Source organism: Artemia sp. Qi Xiang Cuo, chromosome 6 (assembly GCF_049724085.1).
Source record: "Artemia sp. Qi Xiang Cuo chromosome 6, ASM4972408v1, whole genome shotgun sequence".
Classification (NCBI taxonomy): domain Eukaryota; kingdom Metazoa; phylum Arthropoda; class Branchiopoda; order Anostraca; family Artemiidae; genus Artemia; species Artemia sp. Qi Xiang Cuo.
In genome coordinates, this window is record NC_142799.1 from 70,657,396 (window position 1) to 70,683,912 (window position 26,517).

The 26,517-nt window shown below is 32.8% G+C and overlaps 1 protein-coding gene across 1 annotated transcript in view; it reads left to right on the plus strand.

Moving 5' to 3' along the window:
* The window catches only part of Exo84 (exocyst complex component Exo84), a 72,855-nt gene extending 54,195 nt beyond the window's left edge, over positions 1 to 18,660 (plus strand). Inside the window, exons 10-14 of the mRNA XM_089090335.1 lie at positions 840 to 950; positions 5,348 to 5,468; positions 10,114 to 10,307; positions 16,401 to 16,583; positions 18,537 to 18,660. Coding sequence (XP_088946461.1) covers positions 840 to 950; positions 5,348 to 5,468; positions 10,114 to 10,307; positions 16,401 to 16,580 — 606 coding nt within the window. The 3' untranslated portion in view covers positions 16,581 to 16,583; positions 18,537 to 18,660. The remainder of the gene's footprint in view (positions 1 to 839; positions 951 to 5,347; positions 5,469 to 10,113; positions 10,308 to 16,400; positions 16,584 to 18,536) is intronic.
* The last annotated feature ends 7,857 nt before the right edge of the window (positions 18,661 to 26,517 follow it).

Sequence of the window (26,517 nt, forward strand, 5' to 3'; positions counted from 1 at the left end):
CAAACATCCAGAGAAACAGGTCAGTTTTCCTTAGTATATGTTTGCCTTTACGGTACTACATGGCTCCTTTTTCATTTTTCACTGTCATTTTCACTTGATTTGGGGAAATTGGCCCCCACTTTGCCCCCCCCCCCAGGATGTTGACGAAATTAGGCCACTTATCATATCTAAATTCTGAATGAAAAAAAAACACGGTGCTATTAACGTAACTAATATAGGATAGAGCAAGAAGATACAAGGAGAAAAGTGCAAAGTTAAAAAATACAGCAACAATTTGCTAAATTAAATATTTTTTTTAATATTTTCAGCCTTTTTTGAAGAGATTAACGACTCTCAACCTTAAGCCCAGGTTACTTCCAGGGCAGTTTTGAACAATTTTATGGTTTTAAAACAGAAAATATCTTATTTTTCAATTGGTATTCTAATGCTACTTTTAACGTCGATTTTGAAGACCGATAACACCGAAAATGAAGGCGGATTCACACTTGAAAATTCTGGGGTGATCTTGAAAATCCTGATACGAATCTGGTAGATTCAGCAGATTCTACACCATAATATTCATCGCAGTAGAGATAAAACAAAACTTCACTAGTATTATGAAGAATTCACTATGAAGACTTCACAGAGACAAAAAAAAGACTTCAATTGCTTTTTTTCTAAAGGGAGGATGGGGATCAAATTAGGGGAAAAATGACGTGTATGTTTCGATTTAAAGAAATGTCGATGTAAGTTTTTTTTGCAAGACACCTAGTCTAACCTAAGACTGCTGTAGCCATACTTATTCATTACCTGGCTGTATCATTATATTTTTCTGGAAATAATTTTTTTATTGTTTTTAGCTTGCTGAAGCAGTTGGATTTGATTTGACATTTGATTTTGAGAATCAGATTCGATCACCCCTGGACCAATGTATTAGAGCTACAAGAGCTAAATTCCTTGATGCAACTATGGTAAGTTCTTAATTTCATATATTTTCGGATAATTCTCTTATTTTCTTATTGGAGGATACTGGAGGATAAAGGATATTGGAGGATTTTCTTATGGAGGTGTGAATAACATTCAACTAGCTTTAACGAACTGGAAGGAACTGGAAATGTAGGACAATTACGGGATTGCCTGTTAGGAATTTTTACTTATCAATGTTGAAATTCTATAAGTCCAGAGGTTTCTCGTGTAGTTATGGTAAATTCCTCCATAATTATATTTATCGTGGTGATGATTTTGTTGTCACGCAAACAAGTGGAATTAGAGCCTGTTTCCCTGTCAGATTTTCAAGGTCTAGAGATATTTCAAGGTCATAGAGATATTTATTGGGAAAACATTTACTGTTTTTGTTTACTTATCGTTATTATTGTTTTACTAATATTATTATTGTAGAATGGTTGATGAGAGATTGGTAATAGTTTTATTTTGGTTGTGTAATTTATTCAATTTTTTTACAATATTTTAGTTATGGGATTTCTTTTCTTCTTCTTTCGCCAATTTAATTTATAAAAAATGTAAGGGGACTTGTGGTCCCCGTCACAAGTGCTCTTGCTTCTTTTTAAAGAGCGGCTGTTAGTAGACGGCTGTTAGCGGCTGTTAGGCTGTTAGTTTTTTTTTAAAGTTGCGGCTGTTAAAGAGCGGCTGTTAGTTTTTATGTTTTTTATTAGTAATAAATTGTACTTGAACTGTAATTGCATAAGCTGTTGGCTGATCTTCCCCTTAAATCTCCTCAATTAATTGTCACAATGTAACCTTTCCAAGATGCGATTATTTTCTCTCTTGTGTCTTAATGTATTAGGAAATCGTGACACGTGAATCGAATGTTTGTTCTCTGTTTCATTCTTTCCGTTTCAGGCAGGCTGTGATTTATTTACTTCTTCTAAAGCAAAGTCCTGGCGCTAATTAACCTTTAATTTATTGGTTTTCCAATAAATTAAATAAATAAAATACATTTATATATTGAATAAAAATATATAATATTAAATAAATTAAATAAAATTAAATACAAAATAATTAAATAAATTAAATAAAATAAAAATTAAATAAATTAAAAAAAATAAATAAAAAATAATAAAATAAATTAAATAAAATAAAAATTAAATAAATTCCAGTTTTCTACTCGGGGTGCTTAGTTTTCTTTTTAAACACTTTTATTTAACTTCGTCTCTTTTGAGGATAAATATTCAAAGTTCAATGTCATTTCCGTATACAGGTTAGTTATCTTATACAAGCAATGACAACTTAGGGCATAGAAGTAATGGCTATTGAATTTTTTGAAATAGAAGTAGGCGTGGTCTTGGTATGAATTTGTACAAGCGAGATTATGTTAATATAAAGTATGAATCTGTTATGCTAGGGTTAAACAATAAAATATACAATGTTCTCTGCGAAAAGACTAATTAAATATTAAAAAGATTAAAACAAAAGTATTAAAAAGAACTTATATACGCTTCATCTCAAAATGCACTAAACATCATTTTTGCCTAAAAAAACTCATTTTTTTTCTGGTAGTAAGGATTCTTTTTTTTATTTCCGTAGCATTTTCGAAATAAAAAAAACTTGTTTGAAGGTTTTATTTAATATTCTTTTGTTCTCTATAACTAGTGTCTAGTATATTTTATACCTACTGTCAATTTGATATTTTTAGTGCATTTGAGGATAAAAACAAAAATCAGTTATTTTGTTAACCTTTAAGTACCATGGACATCAATAAGAAACATTTTCTAGGTGTCACCTGGCCCCATCTTAGATCTATTCCTACGTGAAAACTGTGACTTTCAAAATTTTCTCTTTTGGTAGTTCAAAACAGGAACTGTTGGGAGCAGTATCACATTTTCGTCAGTGTTACCATATTGAACTGCGAAAACAAAATAGGCAAATCAAATAGTTGAAATTAACATCACTTTTCGTTCGGAAAAATTCTAACATTAACAATCTGTTGAATCCCAAAGACAACTACACCTCCAATGGAAAGGTGAACCTTCTTAAACTCTTTGATGCCGTGCGTTTTAGTTTATCTTGTACTTATTTTTCACCATCATTTCTGTTTTGATAAATTCGGCCGAAATGTACATGGACTGCAAAACTTCATATGGTGGGGTTTTTCATTTAAAATTGACTTCTCTATTCTTGCTATTTTTAAGATAGATTTAGTTGTGTAAGTTTTCCCGTAACCAATTAAAAAATCATATTTCACTTTCACTGTCCTTAATAACTCAAACCTGACTCACCATATATGGTTCATATACATTCATGTGCAGTTCTTTGCATTAAAGGTCAACGATTTTAGTAATTTTAGAGTTTTTTACACTTTCATTTGACTCTTATCCTCATACATAAGCCGGTTCAGATCCTTTCCAGAGGGAGAGAAAATGTTTCTATGCTCCTCTAAGTTTTAAAAAGTGGATATGAAGAATAGTGCTAATGTTAAAATTCTAAAAAGAATTTTAAAAGAAATGTGCTAGGCTGCGAATTATTGATGGTTTATGTTTAGGTAGTTCTGATTTGTTATGCTTTTTGTATCAGTAGGATTAATAGATTTAGGAAAAACGAAAAACAATCATGGTGTTTTTATGTGTTTTTTGTAATTTATTATTTTATTCCATTTCACTTAGAAATATTTGCTGATTTAGGCTGCATTAGTTGTTTAGATCCTAATGGCTACTGATATTTTTTATTTATTTTTTTTTCTGGTTTGAAATAAATTGTTATTTTATCAAGAGAGTTCTGAGGCCGGTCGGGTCAAACTGATAAATTTGGTCGAAGTGATAAAAGACTTGAAAACCTAATTAGATGATAGTTGAATCACCTAGCATCACCGTTGAATTATTATATTCCATTAATTTTTATCTAGCCACTATCGAGATGGGGTTGAAGAATTTTATCCCCTGTTTTTCTTGATTATCCTTTAAAAAATTCTATTTTTGCAAGAAAATTAGAAAAATTGCATTTCTTTGTGATTTGAAAAATATGTCAAAATGTCTCTTTGACACACCATCATTTCTACTAAATCAAGACAGTAATTTTGCGCTGTATTAGAAAATCAAATAACGAAATTCCTCGATTTGTAATAATCAGTTCAGAGACGAAAAAACTTCACAAATCTCTCCGGAGACGAAGTTACTTTTAAGAAGCAATGAAGCGAGAACGATCAATCACTTTATGTATGATGGTAAGGGTGATCGTAAATGTCGAAAAGCCCTTTATCTGGCATGGGCGCCCATATAGGGGGGGCAGCGGGGGGCTCCAGTCCGCCCTGGCTGAATAATGAATGATGCTGCCTTATATTTTATATTTGTGTTGTGAGATTTCTATTATACAGCATTGGAAGTTCCGATTAGACTAGGTAAGCCCGTCCCCCCCTGAGATTCAGCTTATGGGTACCCATGTTATCTGGTACCTTGTGGCACATACAACAGGGCTAGTAAGGCTCCTAATTCTTTTTTGGCGTGCTAGGACCAACCATACAGCACCTACCAGAGGGTATTGCTGACAGGGTCCCATTTGTGCCAGACTTATGGCCCTTTCACGCTACATCGCAGAAAATTTTATGGTAGCATAACTTAAGACTAATTTTTTACGTTCTGTGAACTTATAGAGCAAACTTAGGTTGGTTTTGTTCGTAACGTAGGTAGTGCTAAACAGAATCGAGCTCCACTTAGAATTTTAAGTTATATAAGTCCATATTTCGTTATAGAGATGTTAATGTAGAAGCAACAAAACGATGAATATGATGATTATAGGAATTTTTGCATCAGCCCAGTGGGAAATGACTCGTTTAAGTGTGAAAGGTTACACTTAACATAATGTAACTTGACTACTTGGTGAGAAAATTGCATATGTAGTTTGAAAACCACTTTAATTGAACCATAGCAGCATCTAAAAAAGTTGGCTCGCAACCCTGGGAAGTTTGTTTTCGACAGAATTTTTTCTTTCATGAAAACTATTGGGTGGTAAAAAAGTTTTAGCTTTTGCTATTAAGGAGGGAGGGGTAGTAGTGGTCTTCTCTATACTACCCCCGACATCTTTAGGTTATCTTAGTCTCAGCTCCTGAGAGAACACTTTCCCCTAAATTTTCTTTTTCCTCTTACATGATTGAAACTAAAATAAATAATAGTTAGTTCTGGCTTTCTGCTAATTTGATGCATCCTTTTCTTAGTTGCTTTCTGCCATAAATCCCAAGTGTCTTTTGATCTTTTTTTCCACTTTATCAATAATTTTATTTTCCTGTTTGCGCGTCACAAATTAATTACCTGTTTTACCTGTAAATGGATAACAATTTGATATGCCTATTTACGTGTTAAAAGTTAATGAGATAATTTGATTAAACTGGTCGAACATATAATTGACCTCATCTATGTAGGTTCGGGCCCAGGAAGAATCATGGAAAGCCGTAAACCTGTTGAATTTAGCAGCAGCAAACAAGTTCAAATCTGAAATTTTTGATCTTGGTGTAAAGTCTTCCCTTGACTCCTTTATAAAAGGTGAGTCATCTCCTATTAATTCCAATAGGATGCTGATGATCTTTGCTCTTCTTCTTCAGTGATTGAGTGTTTATAATTTAATTTCTTAGACCGCGCTGCCTTTCCATTTATAAATAATTTTAATAGTTGCCATATTGGATATTATTAAGATATTACTTTTTTATTATTAAGTTTTTTATTTTATTATTTATTTATTATTAAGATATTAGTTTTTTTTTAGTTTGTCGTTTCTGTTTTTTTTTCTTTAATTTATGCGTTCTATTTAATTTAGTTTTTTTTATATATAAATTTTTTTTTACGTTGACAAAGGCTTCCGGAAGTAAAGTCAAAATATTCAGACCTTTTTTACAGGGCCGTATCCAGGATTTTTGTTCAGGGGGGGGGGTGTTTACTAATTTTTGACTTTTTTTGGGGGGGGGGGGGTACTAATTTTTGACTCAGTTTTCGACTAATTTTACTGATTTTTACCTAGGTTTTACTAATTTTTGACTTATTTTCGAGTCAGTCAAAAATTTCGGGGGGGGGGGGGGTTCAACACCGGTAACCCCCCCCCCCCCCCCCTGGATACGGCCTTGTTTTTTTATTATTAATTTTTTTCCAATGTGTTATTTAAAATATTATACCTGTTTTTCTATATTTTGTTTTGTTTTATTTGATAGAGTGTATCCTGCCTACCTATGTACTTATTTACTTAAGAACCCTTCCACAAAAACATAGAAAGGGCGCAGTATGAATGAAAGAAAAAATCAATGAAGACGAAACTAAGCGAGCCTTTACATTAGCAGAATTACAACAACAGTAGTAAATCGTAACTAACACGAAAAAAAAAAGGTAAATGGAATATAGATCAAATAAGAAATCTAAACCGTGGGCAGCCCGCTATTTTCTTTTGATGCTTTTCAATCAGTTTTGAAACTGCAATTTCTGGGTCGGTTATGATATATTAGTTAATTAATTTCAAGTTATGTTAATTAATTAAGTTAATTATGTTAATTAAGTTAATTAATTCCATGGTCATATGTGAAGTAGATATTTGGCGAAGCAGAAGGAGGCGGAGCAGTTTTTTCCTTTTTAAGTTTAGTAATGAGACCTGTTAAGTTTCTACATAAAATGAAGTTCATTTAAAAATTGAAAAAAAAAAAAAAAAAAAATCACAATTTTTGTATATAAGAGCTAGAAACCTCTACAGTAGGGTTATCTGATATGTTGAATCTGATGATGTAATTTTTGTAAAATCGCTTGACTTTTTGGGGGTGTTTCTTCAACCTTTTTTCAAAATCAGGCCAATTTTATCAGGCTTGAAGCTTTTGATGGGTAACATTAAACTTAATGATTATTATAAATTTGGAATCAGCATAAAAATTTAATCCTTTTATGTATTAATTATTATCAGAATGCCTTTTTTTACGAGTTTAGGTTTCAATTGGGCCGATTCGCTCCTCACTTACATTTCGTTACCACGAACTGTAAAACAAGAGTGGTAATGAATACTATGTATAAATGGCAGTGTCGGTAAGGAAACGCATCGGTGGAATCCCGTTTATTTGTGTATGTTAATGGAGCAAGTAATATGTACTATTACTATGAAATATGAAATGTATGAATATATATGAAATATATTATATGAAATATGAAATACTATTAATATGAAAAACCAAGAATATTCGTGAGACCGTGCAGAAAAAAATAGTAGACTATCAGCCAAAATTGTTGAAAATCTCTTATTAATAAAAAAAAAATCCCGGACGGTGGCAACCCTGAGGTTACAGCCTCGTTATATGACAAACAATTATTTGATATAAATGAGGAACATAATTTCCTTCAGATACAGCATTGCACGCCAAAAATACCCCAGATCAAGTAAAATACGTAGACTATCCCGTTTATTTGTGTATGTTAATGGAGCAAGTAATATGTACTATATAGAACTGGCTGTATCGGTAACAAAACCCATCTTTGGGATCTCGTTTATTTATGTATGTTAATGGAGCAAAATATTGCCAAATAAAGCCAAATATTGATCACGGTTGAGATGATAGAGTATATGACTCCCGATCTGGAGGTCACCCTTGATCCTGATCTCGAGGTCTTAAGAAACCATGACTCGAGGTCATGTTTTTTTAGACGGATGGTTTTTGGCTATTTTCTTTAGAATTTTTTTATTTTTGGGAAAAGTTGCATTTCTGGCGAAAAATTATTGTTAGACTATTATACAGGTACATATGAATAAAAATTCCGTGAAACAATCGTTATTAACCAAAACATAGTTAATAACGATCGAGTAATAATGAAAAATTCTAAGATGATTTCTTTTTTTTTAAAGAGTTTCCAAAGCTATAGTTTGGTAACTATACTCTGTTTTGCTGAATGGAAAGGAGATGAAGTTCAAACTTTCAGAGACAGTCTTGTTGGGGGAGGGGACAAGGGCAGGGCAATCCCAATTCTTTTTGCCAGGTAAAGGGGGGGGGGGATTCTCTTATCTTTGCAAAAAAGTACACCCTAAATTTCTTTTTAAATATGTCACCCAACAGCCTTTGCTGCTAGTTTCGATCGGAGAAAACGACTATTCAAATTTATTAGGTAAAACAACAAATTCTGCCACTAAAATAATTTTGGTCTCGGAGGAGAAAATTGTGTACTAAACAAAGAAGAAGCAAAAAAGAAAAAAATGGTTAATAACGATTTAATAATAATTAATAATTCTTAAATCTGAAGAAAAAAAAAGGGGAAAAAAATATAAGCTACTATAAATATAATGCAATGTATAATAAAAATAAAAATGACTAAAATAACATATAATATGAATAAAATATAAACATAAATAATATAAAAATAAAATAAACACATAAATAAATAACATATAAATAGAATAAAAAATATAAATGAAAAAAAAACCTTTTTCGTAAATTGTTCAACGAACCGCAGAATTTTTATGTTAATTTAAATTTTAAATTCGTAAACATATTTTTACCAGTTGCTTTTGTGTGCTCATGGAAGCAGCTGGCTAATTGTATTTGAGAGTATTAATTGTATATATATATATATATATATATATATATATATATATATATATATATATATATATATATATATATATATATATATATATATATATATATATATATATATATATATATATATATATATATATATATATATATATATATATATATATATATATATATATATATATATATATATATATATATATATATATATATATATTAGTTGGGTTGTTTTAGTTTTATATTAATTTTGTTTTTATGTTTTTTTTATATTTTTAGATTCTAATTGTTTTATTTTTGTTTTTTTCTTTGTCTCTCTTTTTGTTTAACGCTGAAGAAACCTTGTTGTATACGGGCGAAATATTCGTTTCATTGTTTTTCTTCATACCAGTATGAAGACCCATTTGTCATCTCCAGATTTATTTCTCTGTTCTCTCAATTCATCTATGACAATGCTTATAGAATCGAATATAATTTATTTATAACCCCTTGTAATGCACTTGACAAACGGAGTAAAGAGAAAAAAAAAAGTTAAATTGCTAAATTTATATCGTTAAATTGTAGAGACGTATTCTATAAGTTTAGAGTAGAAAGTTAAGAGTTAAGGAGTTAAGAAGTTAAGGGTAGTGTTCGAGGAGCTGAGTTACACAAGTTTTAGAGTTAACTAGTATTTACCCATATATCATTTTATATAAAACAAGTAAAAAAAATATAGACTTAAAAAAGCGTAAAGCTTCTATTGGAGACAATGAAACAATCGAACTAAGTTTGAAATATTTAGCAATCACATCTGGAAATGTTCTTAGCTGGAAAGTAATATAGAATTAAAAAAGAAAAGGAATTATATTCTAAGAAAAACAAAACACAGTCAAAAAATATAAAAAATTGAAGACCAAAAGCTTGTATCTAAACAGAACTAAGAAAAAAAGGTAACAAAAATATTAATAATTTTATTTAATAGGTTAATAATCAAGATTAAATAATCAAATTACAGTTTAAATTAGATTAAGTGATTACAAAGCTTGTGATTTTGAAAGATCCTTTGTATTAATTATTAATACAAATTATTAAATTATTTTAATTATAAAATTAATTATTAATTATTAAGCCCTTTAGTAATAACTTGTTTATAAAAAAAATTATCCTACAAGATAAAAAAAGCAATAGGCTACACCGTTATTGAAACAAAAGCTTGTACATGATTGCATTATATAACTAAACTTAAATCATTATCATGTCTAATGACGATTCTAATTCTTCCTTCAAAAAAAAAAGAAAAAAAGTTACTGCTCTTCTCCTTTTTCTTTCTTCATCCCAAACCCTAAAAAAGAATCCTTAACCTGCCAACCAATAAAAGAGGCTCAAAACACCGAGAACCCACCCATATAACCTAACAACCATTCAAATTTCATTCATTCAAAAAACCTCACAAGCTCCCTCACAGACACATCTTAAAATTCACTGTCACATACATCAAAAATACTCATATCCTTGAAAATTTATTTGAAAATTTAGCGTTTTTTTAATGTAAACTGTTAAGCTTAGGAAGTAACCAATAGAACTATAAACTGAGACATGTAGATAAAATCAAAATAATTTCTTCTTAAATTAAATAATAAATACCTTATTTCTTCTTAAAGATGATGTGCAACTTCAGCTGACTCAGAGTACTTTCCAATTTGCCAAGGGCTTTTTGACATTTGCCAAAGCATCTGTATCTTTGGCTCGTACTCGATATATGCAAAAGCTGGTTGAAGATATCCTTGTAGAAGCTGGCAACTTTCATCTCAAGCACATTGAAAGCCGCTTTAATAAAAAGAAAGATGAAAAACAGGTTAGGTTTATTCTTATGATTTTATTGCTTAATATTTTAGAACTCATGGATGAAGAAACATTTACCTTAGGAATTAAATTTATTCGTTGTGGAAGATATCGATAATGAGTCCTTATCGGCATCGACAAAAACATCTATTGTTTTGGGTAAGATTACCAGTGCTTCCTGAAAAGCCATCGTCTCAAAGTTGGCAGTGTCGGTAAGGAAATTGTACGGTTTACCCCGTATACTGGGGTATACCGTACAATTTTATTTTTAGAATACCAATTTTGGTAAGATTACCAGTGCTTCCACTATCCCCGATTTTTTCTATATTTTTCTCGGAATTTGTTGAATTTCAGATTTTTTTTCGAATTTCTTCATTATTCAGTTATTTATTCATTGTCGAAGACATCGACAAAAAGTCCTTATCGACATCAACAAAAAAATCTGCTGATTTTGGTTATATTACCAGTGCTTCCACTATCCCCGAATTTTCTCGGATTTTTTCGAATTTCCTGAAAAGCCGTCGTCTCAAAGTTGGCAGTGTTGGTAAGGAAATCTGTCTACGGGATTCCGTTTATTTGTGTATGTTAATGTAGCAAAGGTATAAACCAAATATCAATTCTGGTTCAGATGGTAGAGCAAATGATTCCCGATCTCGAGATCACCCGATCCTGTTCTCGAGAATTACTTTAGGTTTTGTTTTTAGAATACCGATTTTGGTAAGATTACCAGTGCTTCCACTATCCACGAATTTATTGGGATTTCCCCGAATTCCCCATAAGGCGTTTGGGGTCTTCGAAATTTCCCCAAAAGATATCGATAACGAAAACACATGACTCATGTTTTATGTTAACATTCGCATATTGACGAAAGTTATTTTTAAGTAGACCTTTGAGAACCCAACGTTTTTGGAGAAATTGGGTGAAACCCTGAAAAAAGTCGCGGATAGTGGAAGCAATCAAGACTGCATAGTGTCTGGGGTTTTCAATCATATCAAATCCTTGAGCTTAGTCTAAGAGCTGCATCTGGTAGGCTAGCGGGGTAATAGAGGTAGGCAGAGCTCTATCTGAGTGAGTGGTTACGATTTGGACCACCCTCCCCCTCGAAAACGAAAATTAAAATAAAAAGTTTGAATTTTCATCTATATTTTGAAATTCTTATCTAGAACACTGAAATCATCTACGTCATCTAAGCTTAGGAGAGTTTTACCTTTCTGTTTAATACAATGTCCCTACAATAGCCCTACTACCAATAGCCCTTGCTGTAGGGTAAGATCTATCAAAACAGTTTCTATAAACTGGGATAAAGCAGTTTGCTAAAATACTGATCTAACGGCAAACCAAGTACTCTTTCCTTTATATGCAAAGAATTAAAAATTGACTATCCGTTTTGAAAAAAGAAAAATTTTGCATTTTGTAGATAGGGGCTTGAAACCTCTGTACTGGGGTCTTCCGAAATGCTGAACAGATCACATAATTTTCTTAAAGATTACTTTCCGTCTTCAGGGTGTTTTCCCCCTTTTTAATTCAAGACTCGTAGCTTTGATAATCTTGAACTTGATGACTTTTACGTATTTGCAACCACGATATAAGTCTTTTCTTTTTATGTAATATATATGATCAAAATTTCATTTTAAGAGCTTGGTTTACTGTTAGCACGAGATACTGTGTACTACAGTTTGCTACTACAAACTATTGCATCAAAATTAATACACGCCCAATTATCTGTTTTATTAGAACAGCCGCCTAATCATCCTATCAGTTATTCATTGATATTCATTTATTAGTTTTTTTTTTCACTTTAGTTATCTTCATTTTTAGGTCTTAATTTGAATTTTTGTGCACTTCTCTTTGAATATATTGAATTAGTAAATAAATAAAAGGCCCTTGGTGCATTACCACTTTTATTTTTATCTGATCTACTGCTATCAGTTGTGTATGGGGTTGCACTACCCCTCCCCCCCGTTTCAATTCTAAACCTAATAAACCGTCTATTATTGTCCCTTTTGTGTCTTAGAAATAGAATAGCTTTCCATTAGATGCTACAAAATGTCACCCGTTTAGAATTATTACAAAGATAGACGCTGAATTTAGTGCTATTTACTTAAGCTTATTACTTATTTCTCCCCTTATTTTTGATTTAATTTTTATTTTATCTTTTTCCTTTATAAACATTTTTGCTCAAATCTTTGTGTTTGACTGCCTCATTTAATTTTATGGCGTCGTCGTTAGACATGCAGATCTATGTCTAACGACGCTTATGTCAGATATATTCGCTACTTAACGAAGCTCTTAGATATGGCTCTTAGATATTACGTCATTATAAGCTCTTAGATATTACGTCAAATGACGCTTACGCTTACGTCAGATATATTCGCTACTTAACGAAGCTCTTAGATATGGCTCTTAGATATTACGGCAGATGACGCTTACGCTTACGTCAGATATATTCGCTACTTAACGAAGCTCTTAGATATGGCTCTTAGATATTACGGCAGATGACGCTTACGCTTACGTCAGATATATTCGCTACTTAACGAAGCTCTTAGATATGGCTCTTAGATATTACGGCAGATGACGCTTACGCTTACGTCAGATATATTCGCTACTTAACGAAGCTCTTAGATATGGTGAACTTTTATTCCAAGTAAAGATGCTCACAGGGGAGGGTGGGCTTCCGAACCCCTTAATAGAAGACTAAAAATCTACAATAAGCGCAAAAATTTATACAAAAAGTGGGGCGTAAGACACGTTTAACGGTAATTTTTCAAGTGCGAAAGGGGTATTATTTTGAGTCTAGTCGTAACCAATTTTTGGCATTTCAGTGTCAAATTGATAATGTTCTATGCATAACTGGAGTATATTGGAGCAGGCTGATAAGGTTCAGAAGGCACATTATAAAAAAAAAATTTAAAAAGACATTGTTTCATAAACAAAAGTTTTATTCGTAAAAAAGACTTCACTTAGTCCTGAATCACTTCAGAATCACTCAGTCCTGTTCCATCTGCAAGTAGTATAGTAGCCCATCCTTCAGAATTACTCAATTCTGCCCATCCGTAAGCGACATAGTAGCCCAATGTAAACAGTCTTCATTATGGTGCCCATTCATACTAACTTGATTCGACTTACTTGACTTATGGTTCTTGCCAGGAGTCCGGCGTAGAGAACGATGAGACCAGGTGCCTCCAGGTTGATCTATCGCTTGCCAAGCTCGCTGGTTTTTCCACTAGGATATGGGCTTGGGCAAAAATTCGTTGGTCTTGTCTTTTCACGTAGCGTGGAGGCGTCGTCTGGGTAATTTCCATCCGTGCAGGGTGAGGTCGAAGTAAAAAAACAACCCGTGCTGAGTCGTCATGTGGCATGTGAAGGAGATAGCCATACCAGAAAACAGTACGCTGAGTGAGCTGCGTCGGAAAAGGAGTTTGTGAAGCACGTAACAGGAGGATCTGGTTGCTAACAAAGTCTGTCCAATGAAGACCCTCGATTCATCGAAGTTTTTTGGTCTGAATGACATCAATGGTGTTGAGGACAGGTTTTGCGGATGACCACGTCTCCGCTTCATACGGTAGGACGTGGCGGCTTATATTTGACTTTCGCCAAATGCTATTCAGCCTCCCAACAACTGCTGACGCTTTGACCGTTCGAAATATAAGTTCTTTTATGATCTAACCTAACTGGCTGAGTAATATGCCCGGTAAATTTACGGACAGGATTTCTTTTAACGGATAGTTATAACAAATGGTTACATCACCTCTTTATTCTCCTGCCATTCTTAACGCCTTTACTTGGGACTGAAAATATATATTTTTAAACAACCATACTGCCCCCGAAAAATTACTCAATCCTGCTCCTCTGTAAGGGGCATGAGAGATATCTATAGGTACACATTCCTAATGCACAAGTCCACGATTTTTTAGATGTCATTCTTTCCATTCTATTCTGAATAATTTCTTCGAAAAAATTAATTACAAACTATCTCATACATGTTCAGAGACTAAAAAAAAAATCCATTCCCATCTTCCCTTTTTCGTTACACCCGCTATTAATATTTTTCTATTTATACAAATGGAGCTCTAATCTTAACATCTAACTGTCCCTCTAATATTAACATTTAATGTTCAGTTAATTAAGCCATGAACTTATTAGAAATGAAGCCACAATCGATCATTATCATGAAGCCACAACGATCATGAAGCCACAATCGATCATATTTATTTTCGTTGTATCTTCCTCCTTATTGAGCGAAATGACTCGAAAAACCTAAATAAGTAAATAAATAAATAAAAAATAAAAGTGGTGTATCCCCTTTTCGCGTTTGTGGCACATCTGCTTTTAATCTTGCCTTTTTAGTCAGAAAGTTTAACTTTAAAATTTAAAATTTCCTTTAAAGTTTTGAGTTTTTAAGTTGGAAAGACACAGGAAAAACATTAATGTGGCCACATTGAGTTTGATGAAAATGAAGATACTAAGCAGCAATACTATCCTTTCAAAATCACTCACTCTCGTCCCTTCTGCAATTGACTCAGTGTTGCCACGTTGGACCGTAAAAAAAGCAAAACTGACTAGCTAAATTTGACAACGCTTTCGTCTGTGAAAATTGAAGCATAAACGATCTTTTGGCTCTGAAAGGCAACTAAACCTTCTAAGAAAAGCTACTACTTGTTAAGCTGTTTGCGGGCAATGTGTTTTTAGCTTTTTTTCTGCTGATTTTTACCTATGTTTTTTTTCTTAAATTTGTTGGCTGCTACTACCAAAAACTGCATAACTGCATATGGAGTTTTTTTTTCTTTTTTTATATATATATATAGATATACATAATTGTGTACGTTCCCACTTAACCAATTCAAAGACTTAGATTTTATTTCCAGTCTTTTTTATTTTAAATTTAAGCATTTAAAATGAAATACAGTTAATTTTGCGGCAGATTTAATTTACAGTTATAAACCAAAAAAGAGTCCATTCTCATAGTCTGTTTTGTTTTTGTGGCATACCTGTTGTTAATGTTCAAAATAAGAAGGAATTGTTGTATTTTCGCAGCAAATATTACAAACAACTCCACCGACGCTGGACAAAATCTTAGTTTGTTCTAAGGGTTACGTTTGTTCCTATAAATTCTTATATTTCTATATACTATGCCTATTATTGGCGGTTTTCAAATTTGTCTTTAATTCAATTAAAAACTTTGCTTTTTTCTGAAAATTTGATTTTCTTATTTAACAGACCTTCGCATCAGCTGTTGCGGAAAAATTAAAACTAGCTCCAGAACCCCATGAACCATGAGAATGTACAAAGATTATAAATATACCAACTTAAAAAAATCAGCTAAAAAAAAAACAAAAACAATAAACAAAGAAAAATACCAGCAAAATATCAGGAATACTATATGAATGATCGTGCGAAGGCTGAATCCCCTCGCTTCCGGACGTGGAAAACGCTCCATAGGAAAGTTCATACAGATATCCTCTTTTTGTTTAGTAGTACACCTGTTATTAATGTTCTCTTTATTCTGCTCCATGAGCCAAATTCCTTTTGCTGAAATGAAATATGCAATGAAGAGAGAGAATTATTGTATTTTCCTAGCAAATATTATACAGAACTCTACCTACACTGAAAAGCCTTTGTTTGATCAACTGTGAAAGAAAGATTACATGATGTACAGGAACTTGGTGAAAATTTTCCCTTGGCTCAGTAATATTTAATTTGTTTTTGTTTGTTTAGGAACTAGTCACAAAATGATATAGAACAGAAAGAGAAAATAATTTACAAGTTTTAAGTAACCGAACATCCAAAACTGAGCCGCGCACTTACGTACGTTTGGAATGCCCACCCCTCCACCCCAAGAAAGAGGTGGTCTTTAAAAAAAATTAAATGATTTTATTTGGTAAAATATTAAAAAAATAGGTCTACACACAAATCTATATTGAGTGTGAGTGTGTATAGCATAAATATTTAAGTTTCCTTTCAAAATATACTTTCGTTTTTTTTTTAATATGGCTTTGCATAAATGAATTCTTTAGAACTTCGTATATTGCGATGAGAAAGTTCAAAGATACTAAATTTCTATAAAGCTCTTTATTTTTTTATGTAATTTGTTATTATTTAATTACAGGAGATTTTTATACGAATGAACGCGTCATTTCTATTGGAAATGGTAATCCCGGTGGTTGAAGACAAATGTATCACATTTTGGTCTCATCCTGCTGCCAATTTAGAGCGATTAATTCATACATTTTCACACCTTACCCTTGAGAATTCTACTTTATCCAATGGAAAAGATCGGTTTCTGTGAAAGGTATCTCTTGGATCTTGTCATGATATTTTTCTCTTTTTTTTGCTAAAAAAAAACTATTGAATATTTAGCGTAATTATTATAAGGGTACAAATACCTATTAGATATGTATCATTAATGGAATACTGTCGCATATTTTCTTTTCTCAAGGCCTGCTATGAAATATGCAAGACATATACATAGCTTGTTGCAGACTATGACTTGTTGCAGACTATGCAGAAATATACGTAGCTTGTTGCAGACTGGGACTTACTTTAAACCAGCAACAAAAAAGAGAAAGAAATTAAAAGGCTGATAAGAATATAAGAGCCTAAAAAATGAGAGGAAAATAAGATAACTAGAGAGAAGGAAAGTTAAAGTCAAGAGTTCAGATGAGTCATTGTATTCTAACAAGTTGACATGGACTTGACTCGGTCCTTGACTCGGACAGTTAAAAATACGCAGGTGTTAGTGCTTTTATATATATGCTCAGTTATGTATAAGTATAATATAACTAAAATAAGCATTAAAATAATTATAATGTTAAGTATAAATACAAGTTTTTATATAAGTATATAAATGTAATATTAAGTGTAACTATAGAAAAAATTACAAGTATATATAGAAGTATAATAATTATAATCAAAATAAAATATTGCGCGTAATATTTTAGTATTTATTACGCGTATTTTGTTTAGTATTTTAGTACGCGTAGTAATAATGTAAAATTTGACGCTTTATGAAGTTTAAAATTTTGAGGCCTTAAATCTTCATCTTCATCATTCAAATTGTTATAAAAATGACTTGCCAAAAATTTAACCAAGAGGTATACACAAATTTCCAAACGAAACACCCAAACGTTTTTACTTTGGTTTTATTATTGAATCTAAAAATTTAAATTAAATTGTAACTAATTTACTTCTTAATATTGTAATTTGTGAAAAAATGTGTGTTTACACACGTGTATTTGTGTATGTACCGATGTGTGTATATGTTTCTGCTTGTACGTGTCTCGAAATTTTTATGCAAAATAAGTTCTAAGACCCCACTGGGTATACATGGTGTACGAAAAATAAAGAACGAAATAAATGAAGAAAAATAAAAAACAAAATAAATGACGAAAAATAAAGAACGAAATAAATGAAGAAAAAAAGGACAAAACCAAAAAGAGGATAATTTGGTAAAAGAAAACATGAAGCGACTATTTCGGAAAAGACCTCCCCTAAACCGCTTTCAATGTGAAAAAAGAAAGAAATTACATAAGAAAAACTAACAAGATAATAAAGAATATATATTTTTTTATTCTTATAAAAATGTAAGAAAGAAAAACTAACTTTTGGAAGTAAAATTAACCGCTAACAGAAGCAAAACTGTGATTCAAGTATGACTCACATTTTCGCTTCTAGCTTAAAATTATCCGCGTTTCATTTTGGCTTTTTGTTTTGTTTTTTTCTATTCATTATTTTTTTTGTACGTATGTCAATGCATACATGGAAATAATGTTCATGAATATGCTTGTATATATTTTATGCGTATGTACAGGTTTGAGTATATCAGTTTAAACTCACTTATTACTATTATTATCATTATTAAATATTAATATTATGGAGGAACTCACCAAACTAAGTCATAGCTCAGGACACAAAGGTTGATTGGGTCACCCTCCCCCCAGAAAAAGACAAAGAACGTAACTAACAGTTGGGGGCTATGGGATAAGTTCCCTATCCCTACCATATAGTTTGCCAGGTGTCGGGCCTTGCCCTCCGCGACTATGTCCCCTAGCTTAACACCCAATTTATGAAATGTTACCAGTCGGTATCTATCGTGGCTGGGCATTCTTCTGTTAGATGCTTTCTTGTCTCTAGCTATTTATGATTTTCGAAAAATTTGGGAATCAACGTAAATTCTCTTACAATCGTTAATAAACTTGTCCAATGCAAACAAGAATATTTTCTTTAAAATACTTTCTTCTTTCAGGTACTATGTTTACAAGTTGCCTAGATCTTCCAGTTTCTTATGCCCCTCTTTTATATTTATTTGTTGTTTTTTATACTGGAGTTACTTTTGCTTGGAGTTCAATAAAGTTGCTGCTCTCGCTGTATACTCTTGAATACGAGTTAGTAGGCTAATGGCAAGGTTTGGCCATGTATTTATTACTTTAAGGTTTATATCCCCTCTGGAACCTTGCAACTGTACTCTTTCAAGGCTCATCTGCAAGGTTCATTGTTATTACCTTAAGGTTGATGTTCTTTCTGGAACATTGCAGTTGTACCTTCTCAAGGTTTATCTAGAAGGTTCAAGGTTATTACCTTAAGGTTTATATTCTTTCTGGGACCCTGCAGTTGTACCCTTTCAAGGTTCAATTTTCAATTCAATTGAATGTTATTCGAGAAAAAAACATAACACAAAAATCAATAATAATAAATATCCTAGAAGATAACTTGTTAAGGACCAAAAAAAGAAAAAATTAAAGCAACACTAAAAAAAAAATAGAATAATAAATCATGAGTAATTAAAGCAAATTGGTTAATAATGTTCACCTCCAAGGTTCAAGGTAATAACCTTAGGTTTATGTTCGTTCTGGAACCTTGCAGCTGTAACTTTGCAAGGCTCAGCTGCAATGTTCCAGTACGTTCCAGGCGCCCCTGCTATATAAATTTAGCACAAAAACAAAAAGGAATTTTTTTAAATATTCGTTTTAATTTGGTCTTTACGTTTACTAATATTGAATCAAGTATAAATTTATTTTTACTGAACTTGTAGATAAATTTTGCGCTTCATAAATTTACAGCAAAACAAACAGACGAAAGCTATACTTTTCAAATATTTTATTTTAAATATGGCTATGACTTTAATATTCACGCTTGGTTCTTTGCTTAGGATTTCTTGCGATTATTTTCTAAGAAATATGACAATACCACCCTTCTCTCTAAGAGTTTAAAAGGGAACGGAAACATATTTCAATGGATTCAATCCAAATGCTTTTAGCATAAGTAACAGTCGCTTGCAAATAGTTGCGTATGTCAGTTCTCTAACTATTCTATAATAAAAAAATACTAAATATATGTTGTAATTTGTGGTAACAAACTGTATGTAAAGAGCAATCGAAAATTTTGAAACAAGACATGCATCAAAAGGATTTTTATTTTATTCTGATTTCGCATATATAACATCTATTGAGATTAAGAGTATTGATAAACAGTTATTAACATAAATTTATTTGCATCATCATAGACGCGCTGCCTAAGTAAAGAACGATGTTGGCACAATGCATTATTTGTTTATTTTTATTCATTTTTAGTTTTTGGTCTTAGACCAGGGCACTTCGTATCGAGGAAGTTGTGAAAACTTCAAAAACGGCTCATTCGATTGGAAATTGAAACGGCTAGTGCCCTTTTTAATCGTCGAAAGTGATTGGAGGGCAACTAACCCACCTCCCACGCCCACCCTTTCTTCAAACACATCCAATCAAAATTTTCAGATAGCCATTTTGTTCAACATAGTTGGAAGGTCCAGAAATTATGTCTTTGAGGATGAGAACCCCCCCCCCTTCCCACCGCCCTCAGGGTAAGAGTTGTAAGTTATGCCCTGGGGGCATATGAGACTTTTGTGGAAAGTGTTGTCGTAGAAACTTCAAAAAGGGCTCATTCGATTGGAAATTGAAACGGTTAGTGCCATTTTCAATAGTCAAAAGTGATTGGAGGGCAACTAACCCCTCTCCCACACCCACCCTTTCCCCAAACGCATCCAATCAAAATTTTGAGATAGCTATTTTGCTCAACGTAGTTGAAAGACCCGGAAATTATGTGTTTGATGATACCCCCCCCCCCACAGGCTCAACTTACAACCTTCGCCCTGGGGGCATATAATGTTTTTATAGTAAGCGTTCCCGTAGAAACTTAAAAAAGTGCTCATTCCATTGGAAATTGAGAGGACTACTGCCCCTGTTGATAGTCGAAAGTAATCAGAGGGTGACTGTCCCCCGCCCCCCCCCCACATCCATCATTTCTTCAAATACTTCCGATCAAAATTTGTATATAGCCATATTGTTCAACTTAGTTGTAAAGTCTGGAAATTATGTCTTTGAAGATAACAACCTCCCACAGCCCTCAGGACAAGGGTTGTAAGTTATGACCTTGGGCCATATAAGGTTTTTATAGAAAGTGTTGTCGTAGAAACTTCAAAAAGGGCTCATTCGATTGGAAATTGAGAGGACTAATGCCTTTGTTATCAGTTGAAAGTGATTGGAGGGAAACTGCCTCCGCCCCATCATTTCCTAAAACGCTTTCAGTCAAAATTTTGAGATAGCCATTTTGTTCAAGGTAGTTGAAAGCTCCTGAAATTGTGTTTCTGAGGATGACAAATCTCCCCCCCAGCCCTCAGGGCAAGGGTTGTAAGTTATGCCCTAGGGGTATATAAGGTTTTTATTGAAAGCGTGGTCATATAAAGTTTGGAGGGGGTTCATTGAATTTTGTAATCAGAAGCTCTAGTGCTCTTTTTAAGAGTCGAAGTGATCGGAGGGCTGCTATCTCCCCCACACATACACGTCGTATTGTCCCAAAATGCATCAAATAGAAATTTTTAGATAGCCATTCTATTCAGAATAGTCTAAATATCATACAATAAGGCTTTCGTGGTTGATACAACCCACTAGAGCCTGGGGCAGGTGTTATAAGCTATGACACGTGGGCTTATAAGGTTTTTATGGAAGGGGTGGCTATGTAAACTTTAGAAGTGACTCATTTGGTTGAAAATTGGAAGTTCTAGTTCCCTTTTAAGAGTCGTTAATTAAAAAAAAAACTTTCCGAAAAATAAGTTTTTCAAAGAAAAGTAAAGGCCATTTTAAAATTAATCTCAGCAGATACAAATGCCTGTTTAAATTCAAACTCAAAACGACCAGAAATTACTATTAAAGAATAAATGAAACCCAAAACGAAGAGAAACTAAATAAACAGTCATAACAAAAAAACATACAACAAGTAATAATATAAACGAATAAATAATCTTGAAGCGAGTAATGCTTAAATTGAATATGCAAATCAAGCTTAAAACGAAAAGAAATTTTGAAAACCAATTTTATACAAAGTGAAAACCACTTTACTGAAAACCAATTTTATTACAAATATTTTCTTTGTACTTAATATTGAAAATAAACATTATAATTATAGTAACATTTTGAACTGATGAGCTTTCAGCAATTAATATCATTATGCATCAAATATTCAGTTTAATTTATAAGTTGCTTCTAAAGTTGTTCAAGACGAATATAGTTTCACTACAAACAAGAGTTTGGATGCTGCCCCCTTCCTTAACTGTAAATAAAAACCAAAAGCCTACTGCATATTGTCGTTTAACTGAAAACAAATTATCTTACAAATATTTTCTTTTCCAGTTCTTACAGCATTGAAAATGAGAATAAACTACAGTGAAACAATTACTTGAACTGATGGATCTTTCAACGATTAAAATCATTATACACCAAATATTCAATTTGATGTTGTTTATGCTTTCCAAGACTGTTCAAGACACATATAGTTTTCAGTAAAGCGTCAATTACTCAGTAAGTATTAGACTTTTACAGTGAGAGAAGGAGGTCATACCCAAACTCTTGTCTGTAGTGTTTTTTGTTTGTTTCGAGCTTGATTTGCATATTCAATTTAAGTTTCACTCGTTTTAAGATTTATTAATTCACGTATATTAGTATCTATTATTTGTTTGTTTGCATTGATTGTTTATTTAATTTCTGTTTGTTCTGGGTTTCATTTATACTTCAATAGCAAAATTTTTTTTTTTTTGCTTTAAGCTTGATTTGCTTGTTCAGTGTAGGCATTACTGGCTTTAAGATTTATTAATTCATTTATATCATTACTTGTTATATGTATTTTTGCTATGATTGTTTGTTTAATTTCTGTTTGTTTTGGGTTTCATTTATTCTTTGATAGTAATTTCTGATTGTTCTGAGTTTGAATTTTAATAGGCATTTGTATTTTAAGTTAAAAATCGCCCTTTACTTTTCTATGAAAAACTTCTTTTTAGGAAAGTTTTTTTTTTAAATTAATTTTTGTTCGTTTTTGATTGCCCTCCAAAGTTAGTACAACCACCCTTCCACAAAAATCTTATATTTTAATTAATCAAAAAACATTTTGCAGAAAATTAGTTTTTGAAAAAAAAGTAAAGAACTCCATTAAACCAAAAATGAACAAAAATAGAATCAAATCTACCAAGCATACAACTACCACAAATCAGTATCAATAAATGAATGAAACCCAAAACAAACAGAAATTAAAATAAGTCAAACTCAAAACAAGCAAAATTAATCGGAGTAGGGTTCTAAACCCTATGCTGTCTAAAAGCCAGAATATAATTTGTAATTTACTGGAAAAAATTCAAATGAATTTACTGAAAAACATGTGCAGTGTCAGTTTAATATACATGTGCTGACATTTATTCCCTAAAATCTTAATTAATTTTTATTTCTTAAAGTTATAAAAGTGAAAACATTTAAAAGAATTTTTTCTTTTTCATAGAAACATTTTGAATGTGTTTGGGGATATGGTGGGCGTGAGAGGGGTTAGTTGCCCTCCAATTACTTTCAACTATTAAAAAGGGCACTAGCCCTTTCAATTTCCAATCGAATGAGCCCTCTTTTGAAGTTTCTGTGACAACACTTTCTATAAAAAGCTTATATGCCCCCCAGGGCATAACTTACAACCATTGCCCTGAGGGCTTTGGGGGGGGGGTTGTCATCATTAAAGACCTAATATCCAGAACTTTCAACTACATTGAACAAAATGGCTATCTAAAAATTTTGATTAGATGTGTTTGGATAATTGGTGGGCGTTAGAGGGGGGTTAGTTGCCTTCCAATCACTTTCGACTATTAAAAAGGGCACAGCAGAAAGTTTATTTGAAGGAATCATATAAGAGTCAAATTGAATGTCATAGCCATTTGAATTTCCAATCGAATGAGCCCTTTTTGAAGTTTCTATGACAACGCTTTCTATGAAAACCTTATATGCCCCCACGGCATAACTTACAACCCTTGCCCTGAGGGTTGTGGGTGGGGCTTTCATCCTCAAAGACCTAATATCCAGAACTCTCAACTAAGTTGAACAAAATGGCTATCTCAAAATTTGGATTGGATGTGTTTGGGGAAAAGGTGGGCGTGAGAGGGGGGTTAGTTGCCCTCCAATAACTTTAGACTATAGAAAATAGCAAAAGCTTTTTTGCAATCGAATGAGCCCTTTTTGAAGTTCCTACGACAACTCCTTTGATAGGAAGTGCCCTGGTCTAAGACCAAGACCCAAAAATAAATAATACATTGTATTTGCATGTTCAATGTAAGTTTTACTCATTTAAAGATTTATTTATTCGTTTACATTAATATCTATTATATGTTTGTTTGCATTGATTGTTTATTTAATTTCTGTTCATTTTAAGTTTCATTTATACTTCAATAGCAAAATATTTTTTTTCGTTTTAAGCTTGATTTTCATATTCAATCCAAGCATTACTCGCTTTAAGATCTATTTATTCATTTATATTATTACTTGTTCTATGTTTTTTTGCTATGATTGTTTATTTAATTTCTGCTCGTTTTGGGTTTCATTTATTCTTTAATAGTAATTTCTGGTCGTTTTGAGTTTGAATTTTGAAAGGTATTTGTATCTGCTGAGCTTAAGTCTAAAATGGCCTTTATTTTTCTTTGAAAAACTTATTTTTCGGAGTTTTGTTTTTAAATTAATTTTTGTTTGTTTTTGATTGCAAAAAGTTTTAAGTTTTTATTTTATGGGGGGGTGGGGGTGCTTACTGTCTGATTATTCTTGACTTAAAAACGGAGCTAGAACTTTCGATTTAAATTGAATGAGCCTTTTCCAAAGTCTATAGGATCACCTCTTTGATAAAAACCTTATATATGAACAATGGACAGCTTGCATAACTTACCCTGGACCAGCCCTTGCCCTGGGGGCAGTGGGAGGTTTTGTCAACCCCCGAGGCATAATTATTTTAATTACTTTAACTTTTGATTATTTTTGACATAATGGCCGTCTCAAAATTTTGATTGGCTGCATTTGGGGAAGAGAGGGCGTGAAGAGGGGGGGGGTGGTGCCCTCCTATTACATTTGACTCTTAAAAAGGGCATTAGAAATTATTATTTCCAATTTTATGAACCCCTTTGAAGTTTAAACATCACCCCATGCATATAAAGCACCTCTGGGGGGAAAATAATAAAAAAATATTGAAAGAACATAAGATTTGTTTAGTCAATTATATTTGCACTTGTCTTCTCTAAGTTTGTTAGCTAGTTAATTTTAATTTCTATTGGGTTCGTTTATTCTTTAACAGTAATTTCTGGTCTTTTTGAGTTTTAATTATAATAGGTATTAATTTCTGTTGAGCTTGAGTTCAATATGGCTCTACTTTTCTTAGAAAACTTCTTTTTATGCAAGGTTTTTTAATTAATAATAATAATAAAACACTGAAGCCTTTTGGCCTTTGCTATAGACAATGTAAGTGCATGCCTCTAATAAATCATACGTGATTTATTCACACAACAATGAATGGATCGAAAAAATAGCTTCGAAATTGTTCGATAACAATTAGATAACAAAAATTTCTATCTAATTTTTGAACACTTTTTTAAAAAACCGGCTCTCTCAAAATTTGCAGCGGATGGGTTCGGGGGAAAAAAGGCACGGGGTGCTAGTTGGACTTAAATCTCTTGACTCTTAAAAAGTGAACTAGAAGTGTCAATTTCCAATCAAATGAACCCTCTGTGAAGTTTATACGAGGATCCCTTTCATAAGAACTGTACATGCCTTTAGGGCATAACTTAGAACGCCTTCCCCCGGGCCCTGGGGGGTGTATTGACACTAGAGTTTTTCTTATCTGACCTTTGAACTATTTTTTTTTTAACAAACTATATCTCTAAAAATTTTCATCAGATGGGTTCGGAGAGAGAAGGCGTGAGGGGGGGGGGGCTATTTGCCCTCGCCCCTTGGATCTCTTTTGACTATTAAAAAGATAACTCGAACTTTCAATTTCGAATCAAATGAGCTCTCTCTGAAGTTTATACGAGTATCTCTTTCATAAGAACCATACATGCCCAGGGCATAACTCACAACGCCTGCCCCCGGGCCCTGGGGGGTTGTGTCGACACCTGACTTTTTTTTATCTGACTTTTGAATTTTTTTTAACTTAACGGCTATCTAAAAGTTTTTATCGGATGCATTCGGGAAAAAGGGGGCGTGGAGGGGGATGCTATTTACCCTCCAATCTCTTTTGACACTCAAAAACTGAACTAGAACTTTCAATTTCCAATCAATGAGTCCTCTCTGAAGATTTTTACGGGCATCCTTTCTATATATTCCCCCAGTGCATAACTTACAATGCCTGCCCCCGCGCACTGGAGGGCTGCGTTGACCCCAAAGTTTTCGTTATATGGTGTTTGAACTATAAAAAAATGGTTATCTCAATGTTCTTATCAGATGGGATTGAGAAAAAAAGGGCGTGGAGGGGGGGGTAGCCCTCTCTGAAGTTTATACGAGCATCCCTTCCATAAGAACCATATATGCCCCCAGGGTATAACTTACAACGCCTGCCCCCGGGCCCCGATGGGTTTTGTCGACACCGGAGTTTTTGTTATATGATCGTTGAACTATTTTGAACAAAATAACTATCTCAAAGTTTTTATCGGATGTATTTGGGAAAAAAAGGGGAGGGGGGCTAGTTACCATCCAATATATTTTAGCGCTTAAGAAGCGAACTAGAACTTTCAATTTCCAATCAAAAGAGCCCTCTCTGAAGTTTATACGAGCATTCCTTCCATAAGAACCATATATGTCCCCAGGGCATACCGTATAACCCTTGCCCTGAAGACTGTGAGGGGAGTGTCTGCTCAAAGATATAATTTCCAGAACTTACAACTACGTTGAACAAAAGGGCTGCCTTTAAATTTT